This window comes from Sebastes fasciatus, chromosome 1, assembly GCF_043250625.1.
Source record: "Sebastes fasciatus isolate fSebFas1 chromosome 1, fSebFas1.pri, whole genome shotgun sequence".
NCBI classification, from domain to species: Eukaryota; Metazoa; Chordata; class Actinopteri; order Perciformes; family Sebastidae; genus Sebastes; species Sebastes fasciatus.
This window is the reverse complement of record NC_133795.1, coordinates 11387717-11412078: the sequence shown is the minus strand read 5'-3', so window position 1 is coordinate 11412078 and position 24362 is coordinate 11387717. Positions and strand designations below refer to the sequence as shown.

Genomic DNA, 24362 nt, shown 5'->3' with positions numbered 1-24362 from the left:
AATACAAGGAATAGTTTAGAATAGCTTTATGGTAACGATAAGGTGGTTAAAAAGTATCGTGCAGGATTAATGAAGAGGGGCCCTAAACTTCTTAACGGTAAGACGCATGCATATTAGCCACTGCGTAACGATGGCTCTGACATAGTCCGGAATTAACTTAGAAAGACAAAATTGGGAAACCTGGATCCAGGTAATTTGAATAAATAAATGTAAAGAGTGTTAAGAGAGATAAGGAAATAAAGGAAATAAAGGAAATAAAGGAAATGATCATATGACAAGCCGCAAATCGGATAGGATAGAGCCCTCAGGTGAGGAGCATTGTAGTATGGGCCAAATTAAAACCTGAAACAACATCTGATGGTCAGTTAATAACTGGAGAGTGTAGAATCACAATTCGATTGACAGTTACCACTCTGACGCTGTTGACGAACGGTGATTCAAGAAGTAACTTCTCGTCGAAAATTTTACATCTCATGGGTAGCAGAAATTTTACGAGAAAAAGTAAGGAAATAGCGGCAGAAAGCATGCATAGGAATATATCTAAAAGTTCAAGTGAAGAAAATGTGGGTGCGTGTTTACTTTGGGATGGAAGGGTGCAGTTGAGAAAAATGTGTGTGCGTAAAAGGGAAAAATGTGTGTGCGTTGGAATTTTGGAGTGAAGAAAAGGTGGGGGTGTGTTTACTTTGAGGGGAGCAGAAGGGAAAAATGTGGGTGCGTAAATGTGTGTGTGACATTTGGCTGCTGATGGAGTCCAGATGTGGGCCAGAAAATGGTTAGAAAACCATGAGCTTCTGTTTCCAGAAGACTAAATTAATTAAATAATGTAAAACATAAGCTGTTGATTGTGGGAATTGCTCTGGATCAGAGATCGAAGCGCACCCTCTCTGGATCTCCGCTGTCACTCACGCCGTTGGGCGTGATGACACGGCCGGTAGGAGTGGACGCTTGTTTTCTCTGCAAAAGAGGGACTTCCGGGAGATACAGTAAAAGAATAAAACGATGAGCCACTGAAATGAGCCTGGTTACGATAAACGCATACACATAAGATAATAACTATAAACCAGGACAAATAAAGTGGAGTTGTGTAACTGCAGTACCCGTATAACCCTTGGAAAAGAATAGAAACATATAATAATAAGAATAAAGAATGTATAAAACCATGAACTTCGTTTAAGAAGGGTAGTGATTGAAACCCCCCTCTCTCTCTCTCTCTCTCTCTCTCTCTCTCTCTCTCTCTCTCTCTCTCTCTCTCTCTCTCTTCCCAAAATTCCTTTCGATGACCCTTTCTTGGGAGATACAGAAAATTCCTTTGCCAGTTGAACTGTTTGGTCCAGTGGGGTTCTTTAATGTTTAGATAAGGGGTTTAAGTTAGGAATATAATGTATGATGCTGTTAAAGGGACCTATGGGTTCACAAGAGACTAAATCATTGCCTGTTCCTTGTCTGTTATGTCATTTATGGTGAGTGAGAATTGAGACGGGAGACAAGGCAGAGGGCCGGCACATCACGGAGGGTGGATTGCTGACGTCAACTTGGAAGGCTTTCCAGGTCAATCTACTAAAAAGGCCGGTACAACTTATACACAAACTCTTTAACAAAGACAAAACCTGCATTTCCATATGTGTATGTGTTCTCAGTCATAAGCAATATTGATGGTACACATATGGACCTGCTTTCATTTATTAAGCCTAAGAGGAAACTGACCTGCTCAGTTAGGAGAAATAAATAAATGAATTAATAGAAAACTTGGCAACGGATTGATCAGTGAATGCATTTGATTAATTAATGGCATATGATTGTTGAGTCTAACCTCTACTGACAATTACAGATGTTCATGTATGTTATGGTGCGTAGTTTGTCTGATCTGTGATGTGGTGGACATTCAAGGTGGTGACTGTTTGAAGATTTGAGCTGAATATTGATTGATTAGATGACTGGTTAATTTGTTGATTAATTGAGGAGTTGGATAATTGGATAAATTGTTGATTGACTGATTGGCTAGTTGATCAATTGGTTAATTGGATAATTGGTTAACTGATTGGTTGGATAATCGGATAAATTGTTGATTGACTGATTGGTTAGTTGATTGATTGGTTAATTGGTTGATTTGAGAATTGGTTAATTGATTGATTGGTTAATTGGTTGATTGGTTGATTGGTTGATTGATTGATTGGTTAATTGGTTAATTGGTTGATTGGTTAATTGGTCAATTGGTTAATTGGTTAATTGGAGAATTGGTTAATTGGTTAATTGGTTAATTGGTCAATTGGTTAATTGGTTAATTGGAGAATTGGTTAATTGGTTAATTGGTTAATTGGTTAATTGGATAATTGGTTAATTGATTAATTGGGTAATTGGATTTAAAAAAAAAAAAAAAAAAAAAAGGGGGGGAAGTAATCTAAATAAGCCTTGAGTAGTTTTTAATTTCAGCAATTACTTCTTAAAGTACAATAACGGAACATAAGGAAGCCGTTATAATGGGGAAGAAGAACACTAAAAATCCGAAAGTAATCACTCCTGTTGAGATAGTACAGAAGAATAATCCTTTAATTAGGGGCATCGCAAACATTGCAAAAATATCGGAAAAATGGCACAAACGCTGGCCTGAAATTGACCAACCATGGCCAATAGAGGGGACGCTTAACCCAGATGTAATTAGAATAATGCTAGTACTTGTATCGACATACAGAGCTGAGCAAAAGAAGGGAAAAAAGGGGATAAAACGCAAAGAGAAGAGGCAAGTGGAGCTTGGCATTCTCCAGTTATTTGAAGATGAGGGACAGAAACTGATCAAAGCTGCAAACGATAAGAGGGATAAAGTTGAAGAAGAAATAAAACAAAACACAGAACAAACAGAAAAACTAAGGAAAGACACCAATTCATCGTTCTCACACATGAACCCTGTGATGGGACCACCACCCTATGAGGTAAAGACGATGGCTAAGAAAATCTATCCTCAAATCCCGGTGATCAGTCAGGAAGGTGACTACCGTATCAGAAACGAGGAGGACAGAATAATAGAAACAGGACGAGCGGAGACAACTATAACGATGTATCCAAGATCCAAAAGTAAGAGTAAAACAAAGTTTGGTTCTAGGAGGCAAAAGCGGGACCATGGAAACGAGAGTGACCAAAGCGATCAGGAAGGGTGCAGAGGAGGATATGACCCTGAAGTCAGGCGGATGTTGGCAAGAGCGGAAATAAGAGGAAATGATAACTCTGATGACAGTGAGGATGAAGAGGGCCAGGAAGAGGGCCATGAAGAGGATGCACGGAAAACTATGAGAGAAATCGAAAGAAGCATAGAGGAATGCTTTTCATGCTTGGATAGAAGTCCCAGCCCTGATCGCCAAGGAACGTTGGAAGAACAATTGGAGGAACTGTATAGACAGAAAAAAGAGTTACAGAAGAAGAGCTCCCCAAAACCAGCTATGAGATATGCATTGCGCTCAAGAAACAAGAAGGAGACTGGAAAAATCTGTCCAGTCATTATCCGAGGACGGAAGTTGGAGTACAAGCCTTGGCAGAATACAGATATGTCAAACATACGTGAAAAGTTACCTACTCTTCAAGATGGAGCACATCCTTGGATTTCGAAGTTGGAAGAAATCACAGTGGGAGAGCAACTGGCCATGGGAGATATAAAGAGACTCTTGGCCTGCCTCATTGGAATTCACGCTATGGAAGATATTCTACAGAAAGCTGGACTTAATCGATATGTGGGAACTGCTGTGAATGATTCAGAGCTGTTTGCTGCAAGTAGAGGCCCAGTGTGCAGGGCGCTGAAAGACACATTTCCGACAAACGTACATCCTGACAATATTTTTATTGATCCACTGGGACATGAGGAAAACCCGAGGGCCTATGTGGCGAGAGTTCATCGAGTGTGGAGAAGTATCACAGGAAATGACCCGGATTTGAATCAAATGGAGCAGTCGATTTTGCGAACCAGAATACAGAAGGGGTTGCCCCTGCCAGTGAGAAGCAAATTGGCAGAGGTGGTTGGTCTTGGAAGCATGGCAAAGAGGGTTTATACGGATCATATAGCCCACCAGGTGGAGCTGTATAGGAAAAAGGAACATGATCAAAAAGACCAGGACCAAGAGACCCTCAGGAAACTTAATCAAATACAACTGACGGATAACAAGAGGATGGAGAAGAAGCAGGCTCTGATTATGCAGAATCAGGCTCCACTAAATCAAATAGTACCACTACCACAGCCGAACCAGGTTCAGCTCCAATCGTTCCAGCCACCGCCGGTGGTTCCAGTTGTCTCCTACCTACAGCCAGCTTTTGATCAAGCGCAGCCCTGGAGAGGAAGAGATCAAAGAAATTAACAGTTGTGGCTAGACCGAGGTGCCACCCGAGATTCTACTGGACTTTGGAGAAATCATGAGGGGCTGGTACTATCACCTCCAGACCTGTTGGGTCTGATGATTCAGGAGGCGCATGGCTTAGCTCACGTTGCAAGGGGGGAAGTGAAGAGAAAGATCACGAAAGAGTATGGTTTTTGGGCACCATGTTTGCTTGAACAGATTGATTATGTCATAGGCAGGTGTACTATCTGTCTGAAAAACAATGTTCGGAGGGGAGTGCCGGTTCCTCCTGGCCACATCCCAACTCCAAGAGGTCCTATGCGGGAACTAGTTATAGACTATGTTGACATGATAAAACCGATTGAAGGGAAAAGGTACATGCTAGTCGTGGTGGACAGATTTTCACGATGGCCTGAGGCCTGTCCAACAAAACGAAAGGATGCTCAATCGGTTGCCAAGTTCTTATGCAGAGAGGTCATAAGCAGGTGGGGACTTCCAGATCGAATATCCTCAGACAATGGGAAAGAGTTTGTGGATAAGACGGTGAAATTGATTTTGCAAAAAAAAAATTAGGAATTAAACAGCGTCTTGGAGCAATCTATAGCCCAAGAAATCAGGGACTAGTAGAGAATGAATGGGGTTCTGAAGAATCGTATTGTCAAAATATGCCAGCACACGGGGTTAAACTGGATAGCAGCACTTCCATTGGCGTTAATGGCAAACTAAGGAGGAGGTGCAGGAGAAGCTCGATGAGCAAAAAAGGATCACAGTGCAACCTGGAGACACGGTTTTCGTGAAGGTGTTTAGACGAAAGTGGTATAACGAACGCCGTGGGGGACCGTTTGAAGTGGTTCGCGGTACCGGAACCGCGGTCCAGGTCAAGGGGTTTCCCACATGGTATTATTTATCACATTGTGTCAAAGCACCAAGTGAAGGGGCGCCACATTCACTGATCCAAAATGTTGAAGGCTCAAGAGAGCCCGAAGACAATGTGGAAGAATACACATCAGAGAGGGAGATGCATGAAAATCCCCAGAGTCAGAATTCAGAAGGAGAGATCACCCAGGTTGTGGACAATGTTGATGTTTCTGTACACATTCCTGATGATGCCAGAAATGACTCGGCAGTTGATGGACAGGACAGAAGATTCAGAGACATTGTCTTTCAACATGTCCCAGACCCAGCAGGGCCTATTTCAGTTGCCTGCAAAGCGCCAGAGATATCAAAGGGCGGTGACTCCGCTGCAGGACAACCCAGGGATCCAGCCAGACCAAGGAGCCCGAGACCAGTTAGGAGAAGAGTCAAACCAGACCGTTATTAGAACCAGGGTTGAAGTAACCTTGGGACAGTCAGTTAGGCTTCCATGTCAGTGTACAGAAGAAAACAGTGGTAAAGGGAAACTCAGAGTTCAGTGGGAAGATAACCATGGTAAGATCCTAGATCTGTCAGAGACAGTACCATTAGGGAAGTATACATTAGTTAATGACAAAAGGAGAGTGAAGGTTGAGGGAGACTGTAGTCTCTATGTATATAAGCCTCAACAGGAAGATCAAGGTGATTACAGGTGTTCTTTTTACGATCGACATATTGGAAGTGAGCTGTCTGAGCTAGGATTTGGAGTTCGCGTGGTGTCTCTAGTAATACTAGGGGGGAATAAGAGTATAGATTCACAAGAGGTTGGGGAAACAAGAGAATTGACAACGATGACATCAACTCTCCAGACGAAAGCTGGACAGATGGAAGAGAAATCTACTCCTTCAATGGCAAAAGCTATTGAAAGTATAAATGCGTCACATGTAACTACAAAGGCGCCTCAGGTGATATCTATAACGTCACCTCATTTGAGTACTGTGATCAGAGCTAGGGTAGGAGGAACAGCTTACCTTCCTTGTCAGTGTGGGAGATGGAATAATGGAGGGAACTTGTTTCCCAAATGGGAAAATAGTCGTGGTGAAGATTTGTTGTTGACAAGACCGGACGATGACGTTGTGCCTCGTGGTCAGAGGAAGTATATTTTGTTTAATGAGGTTAGGTGGATAAAAATTAAAGATGATTGTTCCCTTGTCCTGCGTAACGTTACTCGGGAAGACGAAGGAGAATACATGTGTTCTTATGAAGATCCGGAGTTTAAATTTGTTCCATATCAAAATTATTGGATCACAGGTCATGTGACTCGTAGAGTGTCACTCCTGATAAAAGATTTGGGGCCTATTGGAGTGTCTAGGGGTACTAAAGAAGTTCAGAAACAATTTACTACAGTAACCACTCCAAAGGTGATTAGTACACAGATAAAGCTTGTTACATTAGTTCCAAAAACAACTAAGAATGGTCATACACCGACTCTGGCTACTACTCTAATTATGACTTCAAAGGGGATGAATGTTACAACAGTGACGACATCCGTGGCATCTACGACATTTGTAAATACAACGCAGACATCTAATATGACATCTTGGACCTTTAAGGATGTGGTTAATTTAGTCGAGAAGCAAGTGTCAAAAATAGAGCCTAGAGTGAACAGAAGCAATGACATTGTTGAAGTTAGAGAACAGAGGATAGAAGAAAAGGATGTAGAGTCATCTACGTCCAGCTTAGAGGCTGCTACTTTAAATTTGAAATCAATAAATAATGATAATGCTTCCAATCAGAGTACTACCTTGGCGGTAATATTAACGCCTAGGAAATTGGAGAATGTGACACAGACACTTGATAAAGTATCCTTGAAAATGAAAGAGATGGTAAATGAGAGACGGAAGTCTATGTTGGAGATGGGGATTAGTGTGGGTAGTAGGAAGGAGATTGAGGAAGTGAAGGTTGGAAATTCATCTGAGACTGTTCAGAGGAATATTTTAGATATGGAAAAGGAGTTTGTTGACTCAGATCAGATATCACAGGAGATGTTTGAACAGAACCATGTATTGCAGAAGAGAGACACTAAATGGAAGGCATTTGGGTTTGATCCTTCAGTGTTACAAATCGCAGACCCGTGGGCAGGTAGGAACTTATGGTTTCAGCAAGTAACCCACTCCGTAAGATCGGTTGTGAAAACGGATGGTCCGTATCTGGTGAAAATCCGATCGCCAAGCTCATGGCCTTCGATTTTAGAGACTATACCAGAACCACTAACCACTATGTGTCAAAATTATGCATTATCATGGCTCTTGTATCAACAGCAATCATCAGTGGATAAAGTGATGGCTTTGGCAATGAACCTTTTTAAGCCTAGATTGACTTGTTCTTGGGTGGCAGATTTACCATATGTAAATATACGTGATCAGCATGAAGATATCAGAACAGCGGTCCCTGATATAATGGAGGTGACAGCAGTGGGAGCTACCAGCTGTTTTTGTTCAAATACAACTCATGAAGGGCCGGGAACGTTTATGGGGTTATCAAAGTGTGATAAATATATGATGGACTTGGGTAAAATGGAACGTGGGAATAGTAATGATTCGTATGAAGCGTCTTTTCAGGCACCACAACACAAAAAGAAGACAATTTTGAGGGTACATAACCAGATATTGCCAGGGAATGTGACTATAGGGAATTTCAAGGATATTTGGTGGGTCTGTGGTAATAAGGCATACATATTTCTACCATATGGGTGGACAGGATGCTGTTATATGTCACTGTTGAAACTTCCATATGAGGTTCTTACTATCCAGAAGGGAGTAGGGACAGAGGGGGTCCAATCTGATGTCGCTTCAAGTAGTAGGAGAAAACGTGAGTTGGCACAGTTTCACAAGTTGGAATCCTTCCATTGGAGAATAAGTTTAGGAGAGAAGTGGGGTATAGGATTTTTTCCTTGGTATGGTGTGACGTTCTTGGCAGATCACATCGACAACATTACATACACCTTGCAAGGCTTTGCGAACGAAACCATAAGAGGTTTCGAATTGTTGTCAAATACCCAGAGAAGTCACAGACTGACGTTGCTGAAACATGACATGGCTCTTGATTATATTTTGGCCAAACAAGGGGGCTTATGTGTTGCTTTAAATTTAACAGGAGATGCTTGCTACACTTTGATTCCCGATAGTTCTGATAATATGACTAGTGTCATAGGGGCATTGAAGCTCATAAGAGATGCGTTTGGCCCATCAGAAGACGCGGGATGGTCTGCAAATGCTTGGTTGCGGGATAAATTGGGGCCACTAGGAGCAGTGTTAGTTCAGGTTTTGGTAGCGCTCGTTCTGTCGTTGTGCGTGATGTTTTGTTTTTGCACGATGTTGTTGACCTTTGCAAAGGCCATGATAATTAAATGGGTTGGAGTTGTGCTGCCCGGCGATCAAACGTTGATGCCATTATTACACGAAGCTGACACGGACGTGGAAGAGGATGACGCAATGAAGATCGAAGTGATGGAGGAATATCCATTTTAAAACATAATCATATTATTTACCTCTGTTTTTGCTTGTGTAGTTTGTAGTGTTGATGTTGTGTTGCTCTTTCGAGACTTTGTTTAGTCTCGAAGGGGGGGTATGGCAACAAATGAACAATATGATTAATTTCACATTTATGATTTCTAATATGAACAATATGATTAATGGACATTTATGAACAATATGATTAATTTCACATTTATGATTTCTAATTTCACATTTTTACTTATAAAAGTGTTCTTATTCTGTGTTTGATGTTTTAATTTGTATCTGTTCTGTATGCAAAAGATACTGGTTTTCTTTTCTTTCATTCTAGAACATTCTGGGGGAAGAACACTGTGAGGGTGGTGGATTGTCAGGGACTCCGAGGGGCTGAATGGATTCAGACATTTCAAACATGAAAATACGAATGGCCTGAAGAACTCTGAACGTGGACTGTCGATACAACATCCAGAGTCAAGACGTCATCGATACTACACCGGCGTCAAGGCTGCTGAGAAACTACAGCGTTATACAGTCTTATGTCTTCTCTGAGATGTTACCTTAGTGTTATTGAAAAGGAATTTTCTTTTTTGTGTATTACATGCTTGAGAAATGATGGTTTCTAAATACAATGGGACCTCAGATGTTTTCTTTTTCTTTTTCTCGATGTTTAGGGACAGTGGGGTAGGCAGGAAAAGGTTCATAGAAGGGTGCGATGGGTCGACCAGCCTGACTTTGGACATTTGTTTTGTTTTAATTTGCTGAGTGTTCCATATGCATTGCTTAAATCAGTTCCATATACAAATTGCTAAAATTCTGTATTTCAGTATTATGGAGTATTATGTATGGTCGCCTTGGCAGAGGGACCGTGAGAGAATTTTCCTGTATACATTGTTTAATACATTGTTCAAGAAAGATTAGCTGCCTGACAGGTTTTTCACTCTCACTTTTATACTCCATAAAGTTGTTTCAATGGTAATAAGGACAGGTTGTTAAATCTGTCATGTTAATACACCTGTATGTTTCTTCTCTTATTTTTTCGAGACTTTGTTAAGTCTCGAAGGGGGGAATATGTGGTATATTTTCAGGTCTGATGCCGGACTGAGAGGCCCCTAATTAAAAACATATGTGAAAGAAGTAGGGCAAAGGCCAGGGGCTGAAAGATAAACATGTAGGAGAATACCTAAGACATGAGTTCATATCTTAGCTCGGTGATTGGAGGGCCTGAACCCGATATAAGGTGGTCGGGGGCCCCCAAGCTGCAGGACTTTCATATTCGACTGGAGGCCTCCGGACTGCTCGAGACGTCCGTATGACATGTGTGGCTTGTTTGTAATAAACTCTATTTTACCAGCAAGAACAGTGTCCTCGGAGCTTCCTTCATCATCACTTCAACAGCACTGTCGCAGAAAAGATACGACACCAGTTAGTTAATTTTGGCGTATCAGCATCGTGTTATCAATAGCTAGTCGGACGAGGGACGCTACAAACTGAAAGTGAATGCATCTGTTCCATACAGAGTCTCAGCTCAGAGTAGCAGGTGTCATATTTCACACACGGGACGAGAAAGAGTTGACAGACCGAGAAATGGCAGAGGCATTGGTGTCAAAGTGAAAAGCGAAAGCACCTATTTAGTAATATTTAGGATTTAAATCCAATGCTATAAGGGAACCATAACGTTAATGAGGCAATCGCTGCGTGGAGGACGGAGCGGGCACGTGATCCGTGCTTTGTGACTGACAGACTGACTCGAGCACGTCATCTGCAACGGGCAGACCCGCGGCTCAGTTCACTACTGCTGGATCCTGGATATCGCCCGGTAACGCTGGATCACAACCGAACTTTTCGTCACTTCTGCAGCGGGCAGACCTCGGCTCATTGACTGCAGTTATACTAACGTTATAGCGTATGTTACATGGATGCTGGATAAAACGTTACAACCGCACTATTCTTCACTTCCCTGGAGTGGATAGTCAAATGGAAGCAGAGTGTATTTCACCGGTGTGACTGTGAGCCGCGACTGGGGTGAGTTTTTCCCCCGTGAGTAAGACAGTATTTCCCTGGTGTCAGACATGATACTAACTTATAACACTAATAATGTTACCGCCAGCAAAATACTCCCATTAATTAAATCCATGCTATACTTTATAACCGTGGTGGTTATATGTCAAAGCAAGCGACTAATACGCCTATTTGGAAATAGGACAGGAAACCACGACTTAGGTGCGTTTTTTTCCCATGAACCAGTATTTTACTGGTGTTTTCTGATCGCGAGTAGCCATGACTTGGGGTGTGTAACGCAACTACGTCATGGCAGGTGTATTGTTTAGGACCCAAGGAAGCGCAGTGTCAAGTATGAAGTTGTTTGTATGAGCTGTTCTCAAGGAAGCTGCAAGTAGAAACACCCCAGGCCAAACAATCCTCCTGTTCTGAACAAGCATTTTTTCAATGGCCACTGCATTAGAATGTAATTAAAAAGGCATCATGACCAATGGTTGTGAAGTGGCATTAATAACATTTTGTATATGATTTATTTTCATGCTTTTATAATTAAAGTGTCAAAGTAAGTTTAGATAAAACATGCACAATTACAATTTATGCGCCTAATAATTGTGATTTTGGACATTATTTCAACGCCAGTCTTATCTCGAGGTCAAATTACTAACTTTTTCTGGAGCTTTGAAATGAGATTACTCATCTGTTGATTGAGACTATGAGATGTGGTTGAAAGATCTGGAAAAAGCAATTAAGAGGATCTTAGAGGAGTTAAGATTTGTTTGTCAGATTGCTACGATCATAATCCAGACACGGTTTAGTGGAGGAAAATAGATGGCTGGATAGATGGATGGATTTTTCTCTTTTCCTCTAATCAGTTCTGTCTGGTTCTGTCTTTTCTGGGTTGAAGTAGGTCACAGCACCAGAAACAAGCTGCTCTTTGTCCCCCTCCGGCAGGACGAGGACAGAGGGAAGAGGATGGAGAGGAGGGATTGTGAGGTCTGCAAAGCAGGCCAAATCATTCCACTGGAAAACAGTCAGCTCGGCACGGCTGCCAGAACCCGCATGCGTGTGTGTGTGTGTGTAAACTGTTGTTAAGCCAACACCCCTATAAACCTGTGGAGTAGTAATCCTGACCTAAGCATCACTGACTCTGTCATTAACCCGAGTGGGGTCTAGATTGGGCTTCCTGAATGATCCTCTTTAACAAGCCAGATGCTGATTGTAAATCCAGCTAAAGCACAAGCGATATCATACACACACACACACACACACATATATATATAATCATGCTCACTTTCCCTCACATGTGCGCACTCACTTGTCCTCCAACTTCCCCATTCATCAAAGGCCTTCATTGTGGTGGCTTTATATCCCAAATAGGGCAGTAGCAGCGGTGTGTTAGTGACTATATAAACCTGCGCCAGGGGAAACCTGGGCACAAGCCCATTCCCTAATAAAACAGCGATGTGTTATCTAAGCCTGCAGCCCTACGCCAACCACACAACCTCTTAGAAAAATGACATTCAGGAGCCAATTAGAGGAAACCCATGCAGCTGCATTTGAAAGGCCATCTGACACTGTAAGAGCTCCATTTCATATGACAAACAGGCATTCATTGAACTGGAACCGAAAAGGACCACAATTTCAACAGCAGTTACCTTTTCAAACGCTTTGGTTGATTCCTTCCAATTGTGATTCAAATTAAAATACTGTGGCGTCTTTATCTTCTATGTAAAACTGTTATACCAGCTGTTTTCCTGTTGCAGCTTGCATTAGAAGATCAGGAGCATCGCATCAACTGAGCTGTCAGTCACTGTCAGACTGAGCGCCGGGATGAGAATCTCAGAGCACAGCAGGATGGAGGGCTGATAACAGCTTTAAGCATATACGCATATAGTATACTGTATATCCAGTACCAGTTCCTGAAATGGGCCGGTACTCACCCATACTGAGTGCCGGCACTTCAGATTTTTGTCCACATGAATACCCTTACTTCTTATAGCGTACCATCACCTCCTGAAAAACCTTAACTGTTTTTACAAGCACCAAGCGTAACTTAAATAAATAAACGCTCTAGGTTGCAGGGGGGAGGAGAGTGTCCGGGTTTGGGGACCTCAGAATTGCGTCTCTGCTCTTTGCAGATGATGTGGTTCTGTTGGCTTCATCAGACCGTGACCTTCAGCACCACTGGGGCGGTTTGCAGCCAAGTGTGAAGCCGTTAGGATGAGAGTCAGTACCTCCAAGTCTGAGGCCATAGTTCTCTGCCGGAAAACGGTGGACTGCGCCCTCCAGGTTGGGAGTGAGTTACTGCCCCAAGCAAGGGAGTTCAAGTATCTCGGGGTCTTGTTCACAAGTGAGGGTAAGATGGAGCAGGAGATGGAAATGTGGTTCCGTGCGGCATATGCAGTTATGCGGGCGCTGTACCGGATGTGGTGAAGAGGGAGCTGAGCCGGAAGACAAAGCTCTCGATTTACCGGTCCATCTTCTTTCCAAACCTCACCTATGGTCATGAGCTTTGGGTAGTGACCGAAAGAATGAGATTGCGGATACAAGCGGCCAAATTGAGTTTCCTTCGTAGGAGCAGAGCCGCTGCTCATTCACGTAGAAAGGGGCCAGCTGAGGTGGCCCGGGCATCTGATCAGGATGCCTCCTGGACGCCTGCCTTTGGAGGTTTTCCGGGCACGGCCAACTGGTAAGAGGCCCCGTGATAGACCCAGAACACGTCTCGTCTGGCCTGGACGCCTCTGGGTCCCCCAGGAAGAGCTGGAAAACATTGCTGGGTAGAGGGATATCGCCCCCGCGACCCGGCTCGGATAAGCGTAAGAAAATGGATGGATGGATGATGCGGTAACGCCCGTGAGACGCAGCTGGGACACAGATTTAAATGAGTTTTCTGAATATACAGTATAATATAACTGTGCTGTTTGTAGCTAGCTGTAGTGCAAATGACTCCGAGGCTGTCGGTCTTGTTGCAGCACAAACATTGAGCCTCTTCCGTCAGCTGCTAACTACTACTGCACCATGGGCACAGTGCAACTGAGTGCTGCACTATTGGGTGAATATATCCTTCAACTATAGGTCTAATATGACATTCATCTGCTTTTATCCAATTTTGAATTTCGAATTTACATTAATGCGTTATCGTGTTCACTTTGACAGCCCTAAAAAACACATTTGAAGTGCGACGATCATGTCATGAAACTGCTAAATTAGGGTACTGGCACCTTTTTCTGGTCCAATTCAGGCACTGCCTAACACTGCAAAATCTGTTATAATAGCACATCATTTCTCCTTTCTTTGCTTCATTTCTTCACTGACAACATGCTACGTCAAGCTAATGAGCTGATCCAGCTGCCTCGAATCAAAATGGAAAACAGCAGGAAAGAAATACAGCACCAAAAACAAACCGGTACTATCTGCTCACATTAAGGAAGTCACCAATAATAGGACAGGATGAGGCATGTCCACAAGTTAGTATGACTAACATGATGTCTGTGACCTACAATAGGCTATTCTGTTGGTTAGCAGCAAAGAATCCTCCTGATTGCCACTACAACAGAGAGGTCACTGAGGGCACTTCCTGTCACGAAACATGCATCCAGCCGGACGAGAAGCTGCCCAATAAAAACGGTTCACTGAGCTCAGCTGACAAAAAGCAGGAGACAGGAACATGACGGGTACATGCAGTAACTATACTGTATATGACATGCTGGTCTATAATTAAAACTACACAGATCCTGACCCACAGCTAGATTTTGCTTGAGTTCCCTGTGAGTCTAAATATGTTTTTTGGCTTGAAGGCTTATTTTCACATAAACCCCGGCTCTAAAAAAAACCACAGTAGCTGTTGGGATCTGGACCCTGCAGGCTGTTGTTATGGTGCGCTGGGCCCATGAGAGATGACATGACGGTTGGCTGAGTGCAGAGCTGTCGCTGCTTAGTCAGCTTCCCCCTCAGAGCTGTCTGTCCACACCAGCGCTCTGTGATCAGCAGCGTGTGTTGTACGAGTGTTTTGTGTGTGCATAGTTACACCATATGTTTCGAAGCCCTGCGGCATTTTAATTTTAAAGTCAAACAGATGGACAAACCCTGGAGGAGATGCCAGGGATTCTCTCGAGCCTTCAGATGATTCTGTGATTCTGTGTCTGATTCATATGCCACAAACAAGAGACTCATCTCATCATTTCAGTGGGGGCTCACATTAAGCCGAGGGTTACTGAAGATGTCATTTGCGACAACAACTTGCCAGGTTTTTGAGCTCAAGTGAAGAGGAAGTTAACTGAGGGGGGATTTTTGACAATGGGAACTTCCAATTCCGGACTGACTGTGTGTTGTATGTCCATAAGGTTGGGGGACTTGGAAGTGACAAATACAAAAAGGATTGGTCATAATTGAAGCAGCAGAGGTAGAGATATCCTCACTCTCATGGTACATGTCCACGCCTCGCCTCGCTCCCCAGCATTGGACGCTTGTTGGACTGCCATTCAAGGCACCCGATTGGACGAACGGTTCCCCTCGTGGGCTGCTGCTCCCAGCTTTCAAACCGGAACCAACATGGCGGCTCGTTTGGAAACTTTCTTCTTATATCACGAAAATAGTTCACTGAAATGTGTTTCTGAAAACATTTTATGTGAGAAAAAAGCCACGCAGTTGCTGAATCTGTCTTTATTTTTGATAAACAAAGCTTAGTTGAAAAGTTTCTTGGGAGTTTCAAGGGGCAGCAAATCGTGCCGGACGCTCCTGAGTGGCATAAAGTAGCCTAGACTTCAACTTTATGCAAATGCGGAGCGGCCGACGTTGCAGTCCGTACCTCAAATCGCGCCGCCACGCTACCAGAATGCATTGCACGGCTGCTTACATAGACAATGAGTGGGAATTGTGGAAAGGACAGAGGCTGTGAACATGTACCATTAGTCTCGTATTAGTCTAGTATGAGTCAAGCTCCAAGAATACTGGATCCTACACTTCCCATAATGCAACTCAATAGTGTCTTTTGTTAGAACCTCCCTGCCTGGTAAATGTCTGTCTTTTTAAAAATCCATGCACTCTTGTTTGTAACCTCTAAAGATCACTGACTAACACGTTATATCTTGTTTGTTTCACCCACACAGAAACCAAAGTGTAAAAAACAACACGTTGTAGTGTCATGGGGGTTTTGTGCTGGAATGGGAGCAGTTACTTCCTGGAAATTCCCCTTTTTTTATCATTTTAACAGTTCAGCTTTTGCTCAGATTAAACAAACAAAATATAATGTCATGAGCTGTAGGACTGTCCTCAGCTAAACCACAGAAATTCTTAGTTGACGAACACTAATTTTGTCGACTAATCGATTAGTTGATTTAATCAAAAGATCTGTAAAACTGAGTTTCTCCACAAAGAATCACACAAAAGCACCACTTTAGATCTTGTTTTTACCAGGAATGTGCTTATAAGTTTCTTGGAAACAAGTCATTCAGCATGAAAAACGACTAATCAACTAAAGAAATCTTATTCGACTAGGACCCAAAGCGACCGATTAGTTGACTAATCGACTAAAAGGGGGCAGCCCTAATGAACTTTATAGGTGCTGGTAGGCATCTTGTTACCTTTGAACAGAGCCAGACAAGCTGCTTCCGGTCTTTATGCTAAGCTAAGCTAACCAGCTACTGCCTATAGCTTCATATTTAGCATACAGACATGAGTTTTATCAATCTTCTTGCAAGACAGCGAATAAGCGTATTTCCCAAAATTTGGGAAAGTGATTTAAATTCTTTCTTTCAATGGAAGATCAATCATTTTTGTTCATATTAACAGAATGTAATAGTCATATATGCAATTTTTTTGGGGTGTAACGATACATCAATCTGGATCGGTATATTGATTCAATGGTCAATGATCCAGTATCATCGATGTGAAGTGAAAATATTGATATACATTTAAGATACACCTTTATTTTGAAATTCCCTCTTTATATTTATTCTTTATATTAAAAGGAATAGATTGTTTTTCGTTTAAATGTCTTGAAGAGATCAGTAATGAAAGTGTCAAATCATATTTTAGTTGCTTTTTGTGAGTTGATATAAATGGAACTGATTGTGTTAAATGGGCATGTGATATCGTCTCATATTAATCGCAGGTTACTTTCGTATCATTGTCTAAAGAATCAATAAAATATCGTAGTGATGAAACTTGTGATTTACACCCCTTTAATTTGACCTGTGACTGATTTCTACTAAATCACATTTGTGACTTCTAAACAAAAGTACTTACTTCATAGATTCCTTCAAAACTTGCACCAATTTCAGTAGTTACTACACTGTATGCACTGTAGAGTTACTGGTCCACCACTGCATCATAAGTCTAATGAAGAGCAAGGCTGACTATTGTTGAAAACAACAGTGCTGTTGGTGGGCAGACTGGAAATTAGGTTATTATACTAAACCGTGTCTCTGATCGAGTGAAAAACCACCACTCAGGCATAAATGACATCAGTGTCACAGTTTAATGTGAAGTATGTAGAGGAAATGTCAAATGTCCACACGTGAGCTGTCTGACGTTTCTTTTGGTGTATAAAACAATGAACCAAACTAAATTTAGACTGGTTTGAGTATCTAGGCTACATCAGATCTCATTTGGAGTAAGTAAAGAACTACAGCGCCCACTCCCACTCCATGAGTGACATTTCCAACGCTGCAGCTGCTGCGCTGACGGTGCTCTGGGGAATCACTTCACTTCAAATGATGCCACTACAGCGACAGTAAAACAAATCAGTGAGAGAGAGAGAGAGAGAGAGAAACAGAGCAGTTACTGTATTTTGCAGACATAAAAGGGAATTACTGAACGGTACTGCGGATCAAAGTCAGTAAAGGGAAGTTAACTTTGGAGGCTGTTTGACATTCATGTCTTGTTGGTGCAGGCCCAGCGCAGTGAAGCAAGGAGCAACGCTTGGCAGCGCTGATAGCTGAGGAGGGGAGGTCAATGAAAGTTTGCCTCAGAACATGCCACGGCATCTAAACTGTGGAGATCGCACAAATAAAAAGGAGACAATATAAATCCATGTCTATAGCATAAAGAAAGAAAGCTTTTGTATCCAATTTCCATTATCGACTGGGGTTAAAAACCTGATAATTGCGAGCGATCGAGCATCTCAATCTGCCTCGATCCAAGTCTTCCGGAAGGCTAATCTGCTCTCCTGCAAACTCAGCCAGCTTTAAGCTGTCAATAGATTGCAGCCTGCAGCTTCCTATGTGGTTCGCCACAGGAATGGAGGGGAGTGGGGAGAGAGAGGGTGGGGCAGTGCAGTGTTTAAGGAGGATACGTTTTGGCTCAGGCCCAATCCCTGCATGTGGGCCTGATCCACCCCGACGCCCTGCCTGCGAGCAGCGCTAGTCTGCTCCCACGGTTGGCAGGGGGATAAAGCAAACTGTGAGTGTGGACATGAGCGGATCACAGGAAACACGCTTTTTTAAAGGAGGAAGCAAACCTGCCAGCCAGAGCTTTAATGTCACCGGTGTTTGGGGAAATATGGGAAGACCGTTAGAAATTAACAATAAAAGTGAGGGAAAGAGAGATGTAAGAGCGAGTCGGTGAAAGGTTTCTAGGTGCTGCTGGCTCAGCGCTTGAGAAGAAGGAGTCCTCTGCTAAAAATACATGTAGGTTTCGTTGTCCTCTCGAAGGGTCCTGAGGTGGACGACTTCCTGCACTGCCTCACTTCAGCTCTTTGAGAGGTGCTTCTTTGCATTTAACTGTATTTAAACCATTTCAAAACTTCAAGGGTTGGGCTATATGGCCAAAATCTTCTAACATGATAAAGCTGCAACGATTAATCGATGAGTTGTCAACTATTAAATTAAAGAGGACCTATTATGCTCATTTTCAGGTGCATACTTGTATTTTGGGTTTCAACTAGAATATGTACTGGCATCATATTAAACTAGAAACCTAAAGAAACCTAAGGAATCCATTGGCACCAACCATGTCATATCTGTATGTCGTGAAGAAGGCTAAATAATCGTATGCAAAATTTTGGTAAGGAAAAACTGCCATGGCCATTTTCAAAGGGGTCCCTTGACCTCTGACCTCAAGATATGTGAATGAAAATGGGTACCCACGAGTCTCCCCTTTACAGACATGCCCACTTATCCCATAATCGCATGCAGTTTGGGGCAAAAACAATGCAGTTTTTTGTATGCAGTACAAATTTGTTCTAAAAATGGTGTATTTGAATATTTCTGCATACTGGGGTCCCTAAACAGTCTTGGAATTGCATAAATTGGGTATCACTGTAAAGTTGAGACTCTTGTGGATCCAATGAGCCCAGCTATATTCATGTGTGATGATGTTAATCCCCATAGTAGCCATTTCACATCGTGACTTTTTTTTAACTCAGATTTTATTGTGGTGTGTCTTTATACTATGACAGTTTCCTAAAATTAAATTATGCAATATATCGCCTTGCTTTCGGTATCGCAATATATTGAATCGTTACCCATGTATGATGATACGTATCGTATCGCCAGATTCTTGCCAACACACACCCCTCAATGTGTTCTGGTAAATAAATAAATAAATAAATAAATAGTCTATATGAAATGACCACATGGTAAAGCCTATTTCTGTATACTCCTGTGTGATTTAAATACTTGACAAATGAACAGTTTTAGGTGAAATCATAGAGAGAAAAATAAATAAATATAGGCCCCTAGCCTATATCACGATAGAAACAATATAGAAACATATGTACGATATACATTTTTATATCATTTTGACGATATATATATATCGTCATATTGCCCAGCCCTACTTCAATACTTTCAATTTTCATAAAAAGATGGATGAAAAATGTCCCTCTCATCCCAACACCATCCATAAGGACAGAGCAAACAACATTGGACAGGGGGGATATCTGTCGCCTACATTTCTCTAAGGTTGGGTGCCACAGTCTCACAGGTCTGTGCTAAAACGATGACAGGATTTACAACCCTGTGACATGATAATTACACGGGGTTGTGTAACGCTCTTTTTTAAGCAGCTACTTTAAGGAAAGCCCTTCACCCACGTAAGCTGAGAAGGTATCCATAAATATTGACTGGATATAGAATAACCAATATTCTCGGCACAGTCTCACACTCACCACCGAGGTGTCAACCGCAGAGCTGTGGTTTTAGCCCAAATTACACATATCCAGGTGAAAAATGATGGCACTCTCTACTCACGATGCTTTTTTAAAGGAACCGAGCCAGTTCAAACAGCGTTGCCCTGCCTGGAATGGGAATGATATGATTAATAACGTACTATCTCTTATCTGATGGCAAGTCCACCTGCAGCTCACAAAGGGGGGTGGAATTTTTTGGACTGCTTTTGCAAGACGTTTATCATCTTTGACTTTATGAATACATTCTGGTGTTTTTTTTTAGCAGGCAATGAACCCGACTCCTTCGATGCATTTCACGGATGTCCTGCTAAACTTAACCTTACAGTTGCCGGGGGTAAAACTCAAAGCCTTGTAAACACAAACTGCACTGCAAAATTAATACAAAAAAAAGCTGATCCTGATAGCACTTTAGGGCTGTGCATTGGCAATAAACTGGCGATACGATACATATCATGATACGGGGGTTACGATTCAATATATTGCGATATTATAAGTAAGGCGAGGTGGCACGGTGGTGCAGTGGTTAGCACTGCCGCCTCACAGCAAGAGGGTCGCGGCTTGGGGCCCTTCTGTGTGGAGTGTGCATGTTCTCCCCGTGTTAGCATGGGTTTTCTCCGGGTTCTCCGGTTTCCTCCCACAGTCCAAGGACATGGAGGTTAGTAGGTGTGAATGTGACCGTAAATGGTTGTCTGTCTCTATGCGTCAGCCCTGTGATAGTCTGGCGACCTGTCCAGGGTCTACCCCGCCTTTGCCAAATGTCAGCTGGGATTGGCTCCAGCCCAACCCCTACGACCGTGAGCGGTTACAGATAATGGGATGGATGGATGCAAGTAAGGCGAAATATTGCAATTTTTTAAATCTAATTTTAGGAAAACTGTCAGTATAAAGAACACAGCGCCATAAGCAAAAAATATGAGTAAAACAAAGTTTCAAGTCTTTTTTTAAGCAATCAGAACAGTGGGATCGGCATTTTTATTGATCACAGTCCCTGTAACATCCGACATCATAGCACTACTTTGAAAGGGCACATACACTTAGGGGAAGCATATCTTTGCAAATAAAATAAAGCATTGACTGAGTTAATCTTTGCATGCAAACTATTTGGGAATCGATACAGTATCACAAAACATAATATCCCGATATTTGTTTTTTTTCCGATATTTTCTTACACCCCTAATGGCACTGTGCAAGCTGTGTTAACTTCAGCTGTGTTTTCCTTCTGTTTTTAATTAGGCTGCACACTTTTACATCACTGAAGGGGGTCTGACTGCTTGTATAAATTATTCTACACGACCCAAAAGAAACTTGTGAAGGATCCACATGGTTTTGCAGCCAGTCTCATTAAACCCCATGCACTGCTTTTGCTCATTGCAGGGATTTTTAAACTACTGAAATAATAATGGCCAAAAAAAAGGGAACTGTCACAGTCTGGAGAGAGAGCCGGGATACTGTGTGTGCATCAAGAAGACTGAGCTGAGCTCTACAACACCCTCACCACTGTCACCACAACCTGCCCTCAGGCATTACATTTTCTGCTGTCATCAAGAGTGCCATAATTCACTGAGTTAAACTCAGTCTGTGCAGGCGGAGAGAGCCAGCACCAGCTCTCCTGGATTCATCTGCTTCTGTATAGATGTTATGATATATGTATATGTGTATGATATATGTACCTTTAGGATGTGGTTTACTACAAGAGGGTGTGCTTAGAAATGTTATGCTATATGGACCTTTTTAATCTATATAGAAAAAATGGATACCACTGACATTGAAGTTTTAAACTGCTGACCTCATATTACATCTAATTCACAACTTATACTTAGGTTTTTTTTTTTTTAAATTAATTAATTATTATTATTTTTAATTTATTTATCTTTTTGTAATTTTGGTCTTTTCCTTTTTTTAATTTATTTTAGATTTTGTTTTGTACATGTTTCGTTTATGTTTCTATCGGATTTAATTCATTTATATGTATAACTGTAATTGTTTATTAAATTAATTCTGCTTATTTAATGGTGCAGATATAATAATACTGTTATAGGGATAGGGGGGTATAATTTATTTCTGTGATTTATTGGATTTTGTACAGAATACCAATAAAAAGACTTTGAACCATCTGCTTCTGTATATGTGTGACAATCAGCTGAAATCAGGGCTGAAAATTAGTATTTTATTTTTTTTACGGATATGTGCAATAACATGCTTATCACTCTGCAATAATTATATAATTATCTGACAGACACTTTGTGCAATAATCTGGCAAAACTGTAATCTGGCATTGTATTATCTTTATATTTATATTGCACTATCTCTTTTTTATTGTATTATCTTTTCATTAGCACCTTTGGGATTGTCACAATCTGATTTCGTTGTACTACACAATGACAATAAAGGGCTTGAATCTTGAATCTTTTAATCACCTGGAGCCAGCTGGTACCATATATTCCCACCTGCAGTAGAGGCAGTTATGTAAGCCTGACAATCACCAGGAGGGTCTTAATAGGTCAGTACATCATAAAATGCCACATGACCTGTGGTTTAATTCATATATTTCTGCTAGTTTTTGAGCATGTAAAAAGTTAGAGAAGCCTTGCAGGAGCATTTAATGCTTAAATAAGTGATGTGGAGGAATTGTGCACATTCAATGCACCGACCACAGCTCTATGTCCACTCACACTTTACTTTATACACGCCAGCATTAATGTTAATTGGGCTAATTATCAAAGTGATATAGTAAACACAGAAATAAATAATAATAACAAACCAGCACAAACTTTATTATTAGGGTTATAAAACTTTATTTATTAGGGTTCTACCCCCTCCGGGGCTTGAACCCTAATAAATGCTGAAATAAATAAAATAATATAATAAATGCGGAATTAAATACATAAATAAATGCTAAAATAAATGCTGGAGTAAATAAAATAATATAATAAATGCTGAAATAAATACATAAATTAATAAATGCACCAGACACAGCTCTGTGTCCACTTACTGTATACACACACCAGCTAATGTTAATTAGTTAATTGGGATAATTATCTAATGATGCCAGGTCTTCCTCATGTCACTTGGGGCCTTTCTGTGCATGTAACCTCGAGCTGAGCTGAGCTGAACCGGGATAACTTTAACCTACCTGGACATTTATACTCTGCTACCACAAACAATACAACTATATAGTGAACAACAAGCTTCCTTTGGTTGAGTAATACAGCTACCAGCAGCATGTTGAGTCTAACAATACAGTCACACACAGACAGAGACACGCTGCTGTGTGAATGTTGCGTTCACGGCGGGTTAACTTACCTAAATCATCCATGTTGGCCGGAAATCGCTTCCAACGCTGAGAAACCGGGACCCGGTCCTCGTTCCTCTGTGGATCTGGAAACAGCTGGACGGTGAAAGCGAAGAAAGCAGCCGTTATTCGGTCTCCGTGTCGCTGCTGCTCGCCCCGGTAACAGATCTCTCCTTCTCGGTGCAAAGCAGTGAAGTTTTCAAGTTCCCTTCTGCTGCTCGACGAGCCTCAAACACTCACAAACACTCACTAACACAGAGAAACACTCCTCATACCCTGCTGCCCCCCCCTGGAGTCTCCTACAGCCCGGATCCAGCCCCACATCCAGCCCACCAGACCCTACAGGCAGAGACCAGCGACACCGAGCGGCGGAGAGCGGGACTGAAGGCTCATCAAACAGTGTAGGAAATACAGAGATAAATACATGCTGAAATAAATAAATGCTGAAATAAATACATAAATAAATAAATAAATGCAAAAAAAATAAATGCTGGAATAAATAAAGAATATAATAAATGCTGAATTTACATAAATAAATAAATAAATAAATGGAAAAATAAATGCTGGAATGAATAAAAGAATATAATGAATGCTGAAATAAATACATAAATAAATGCAAAAATAAATGCTGAAATAAATAAAAGAATATAGTAAATGCTGAATTAAATAAATAAATAAAAAACTATGATAAGTGCTGAATTAAATACATAAATAAATAAATGGAAAAATAAATGCTGGAATGAATAAAAAAATATAATGAATGCTGAAATAAATACATAAATAAATAAATGCAAAAATATATGCTGAAATAAATAAAAGAATATAATGAATGCTGGATTAAATTAAAAAAAAATTAAAAAAATAAAAAAAAATAAAAAAATAAAAGACTATAATAAGTGCTGAATTAGATACATAAATAACTGAAAAAAATAAATGCTTGAATTAATAAAAGAATATAATGAATGCTGGAATAAATACAGAAACAAATAAATGCAAAAAATAAATACTGGAATGAATAAAAGAATATAATGAATGTTGACATAAATACAGAAATAAACAAATGCAAAAATAAATGCTGAAATAAATAAATAAAAGAATAAATAAATACAGAATGTCCTCTTCCCATGGTTTCTTCCAGTTTCCATGTAAAGAGACTCTGGGAGTTTTTCCTTACCCATTGCACTAACATCTTCTAAAAAGAAAAGAAAAGAAAAAAGAAATGAAGCAAAATAAAAAATAATTGAATGTGTGTGCAGTTA

At 41.2% G+C, this 24362-nt stretch overlaps 1 protein-coding gene across 1 annotated transcript in view; it reads right to left on the bottom strand.

The window, feature by feature from the left end:
* The window catches only part of LOC141764163 (paxillin-like), a 55744-nt gene extending 32300 nt beyond the window's left edge, over nt 1-23444 (bottom strand). The window contains exon 1 of the mRNA XM_074629147.1: nt 23115-23444. Within this exon, the coding sequence (XP_074485248.1) occupies nt 23115-23127 (13 nt within the window). The 5' untranslated portion in view covers nt 23128-23444. The remainder of the gene's footprint in view (nt 1-23114) is intronic.
* Between the last annotated feature and the right edge of the window lie 918 nt (nt 23445-24362).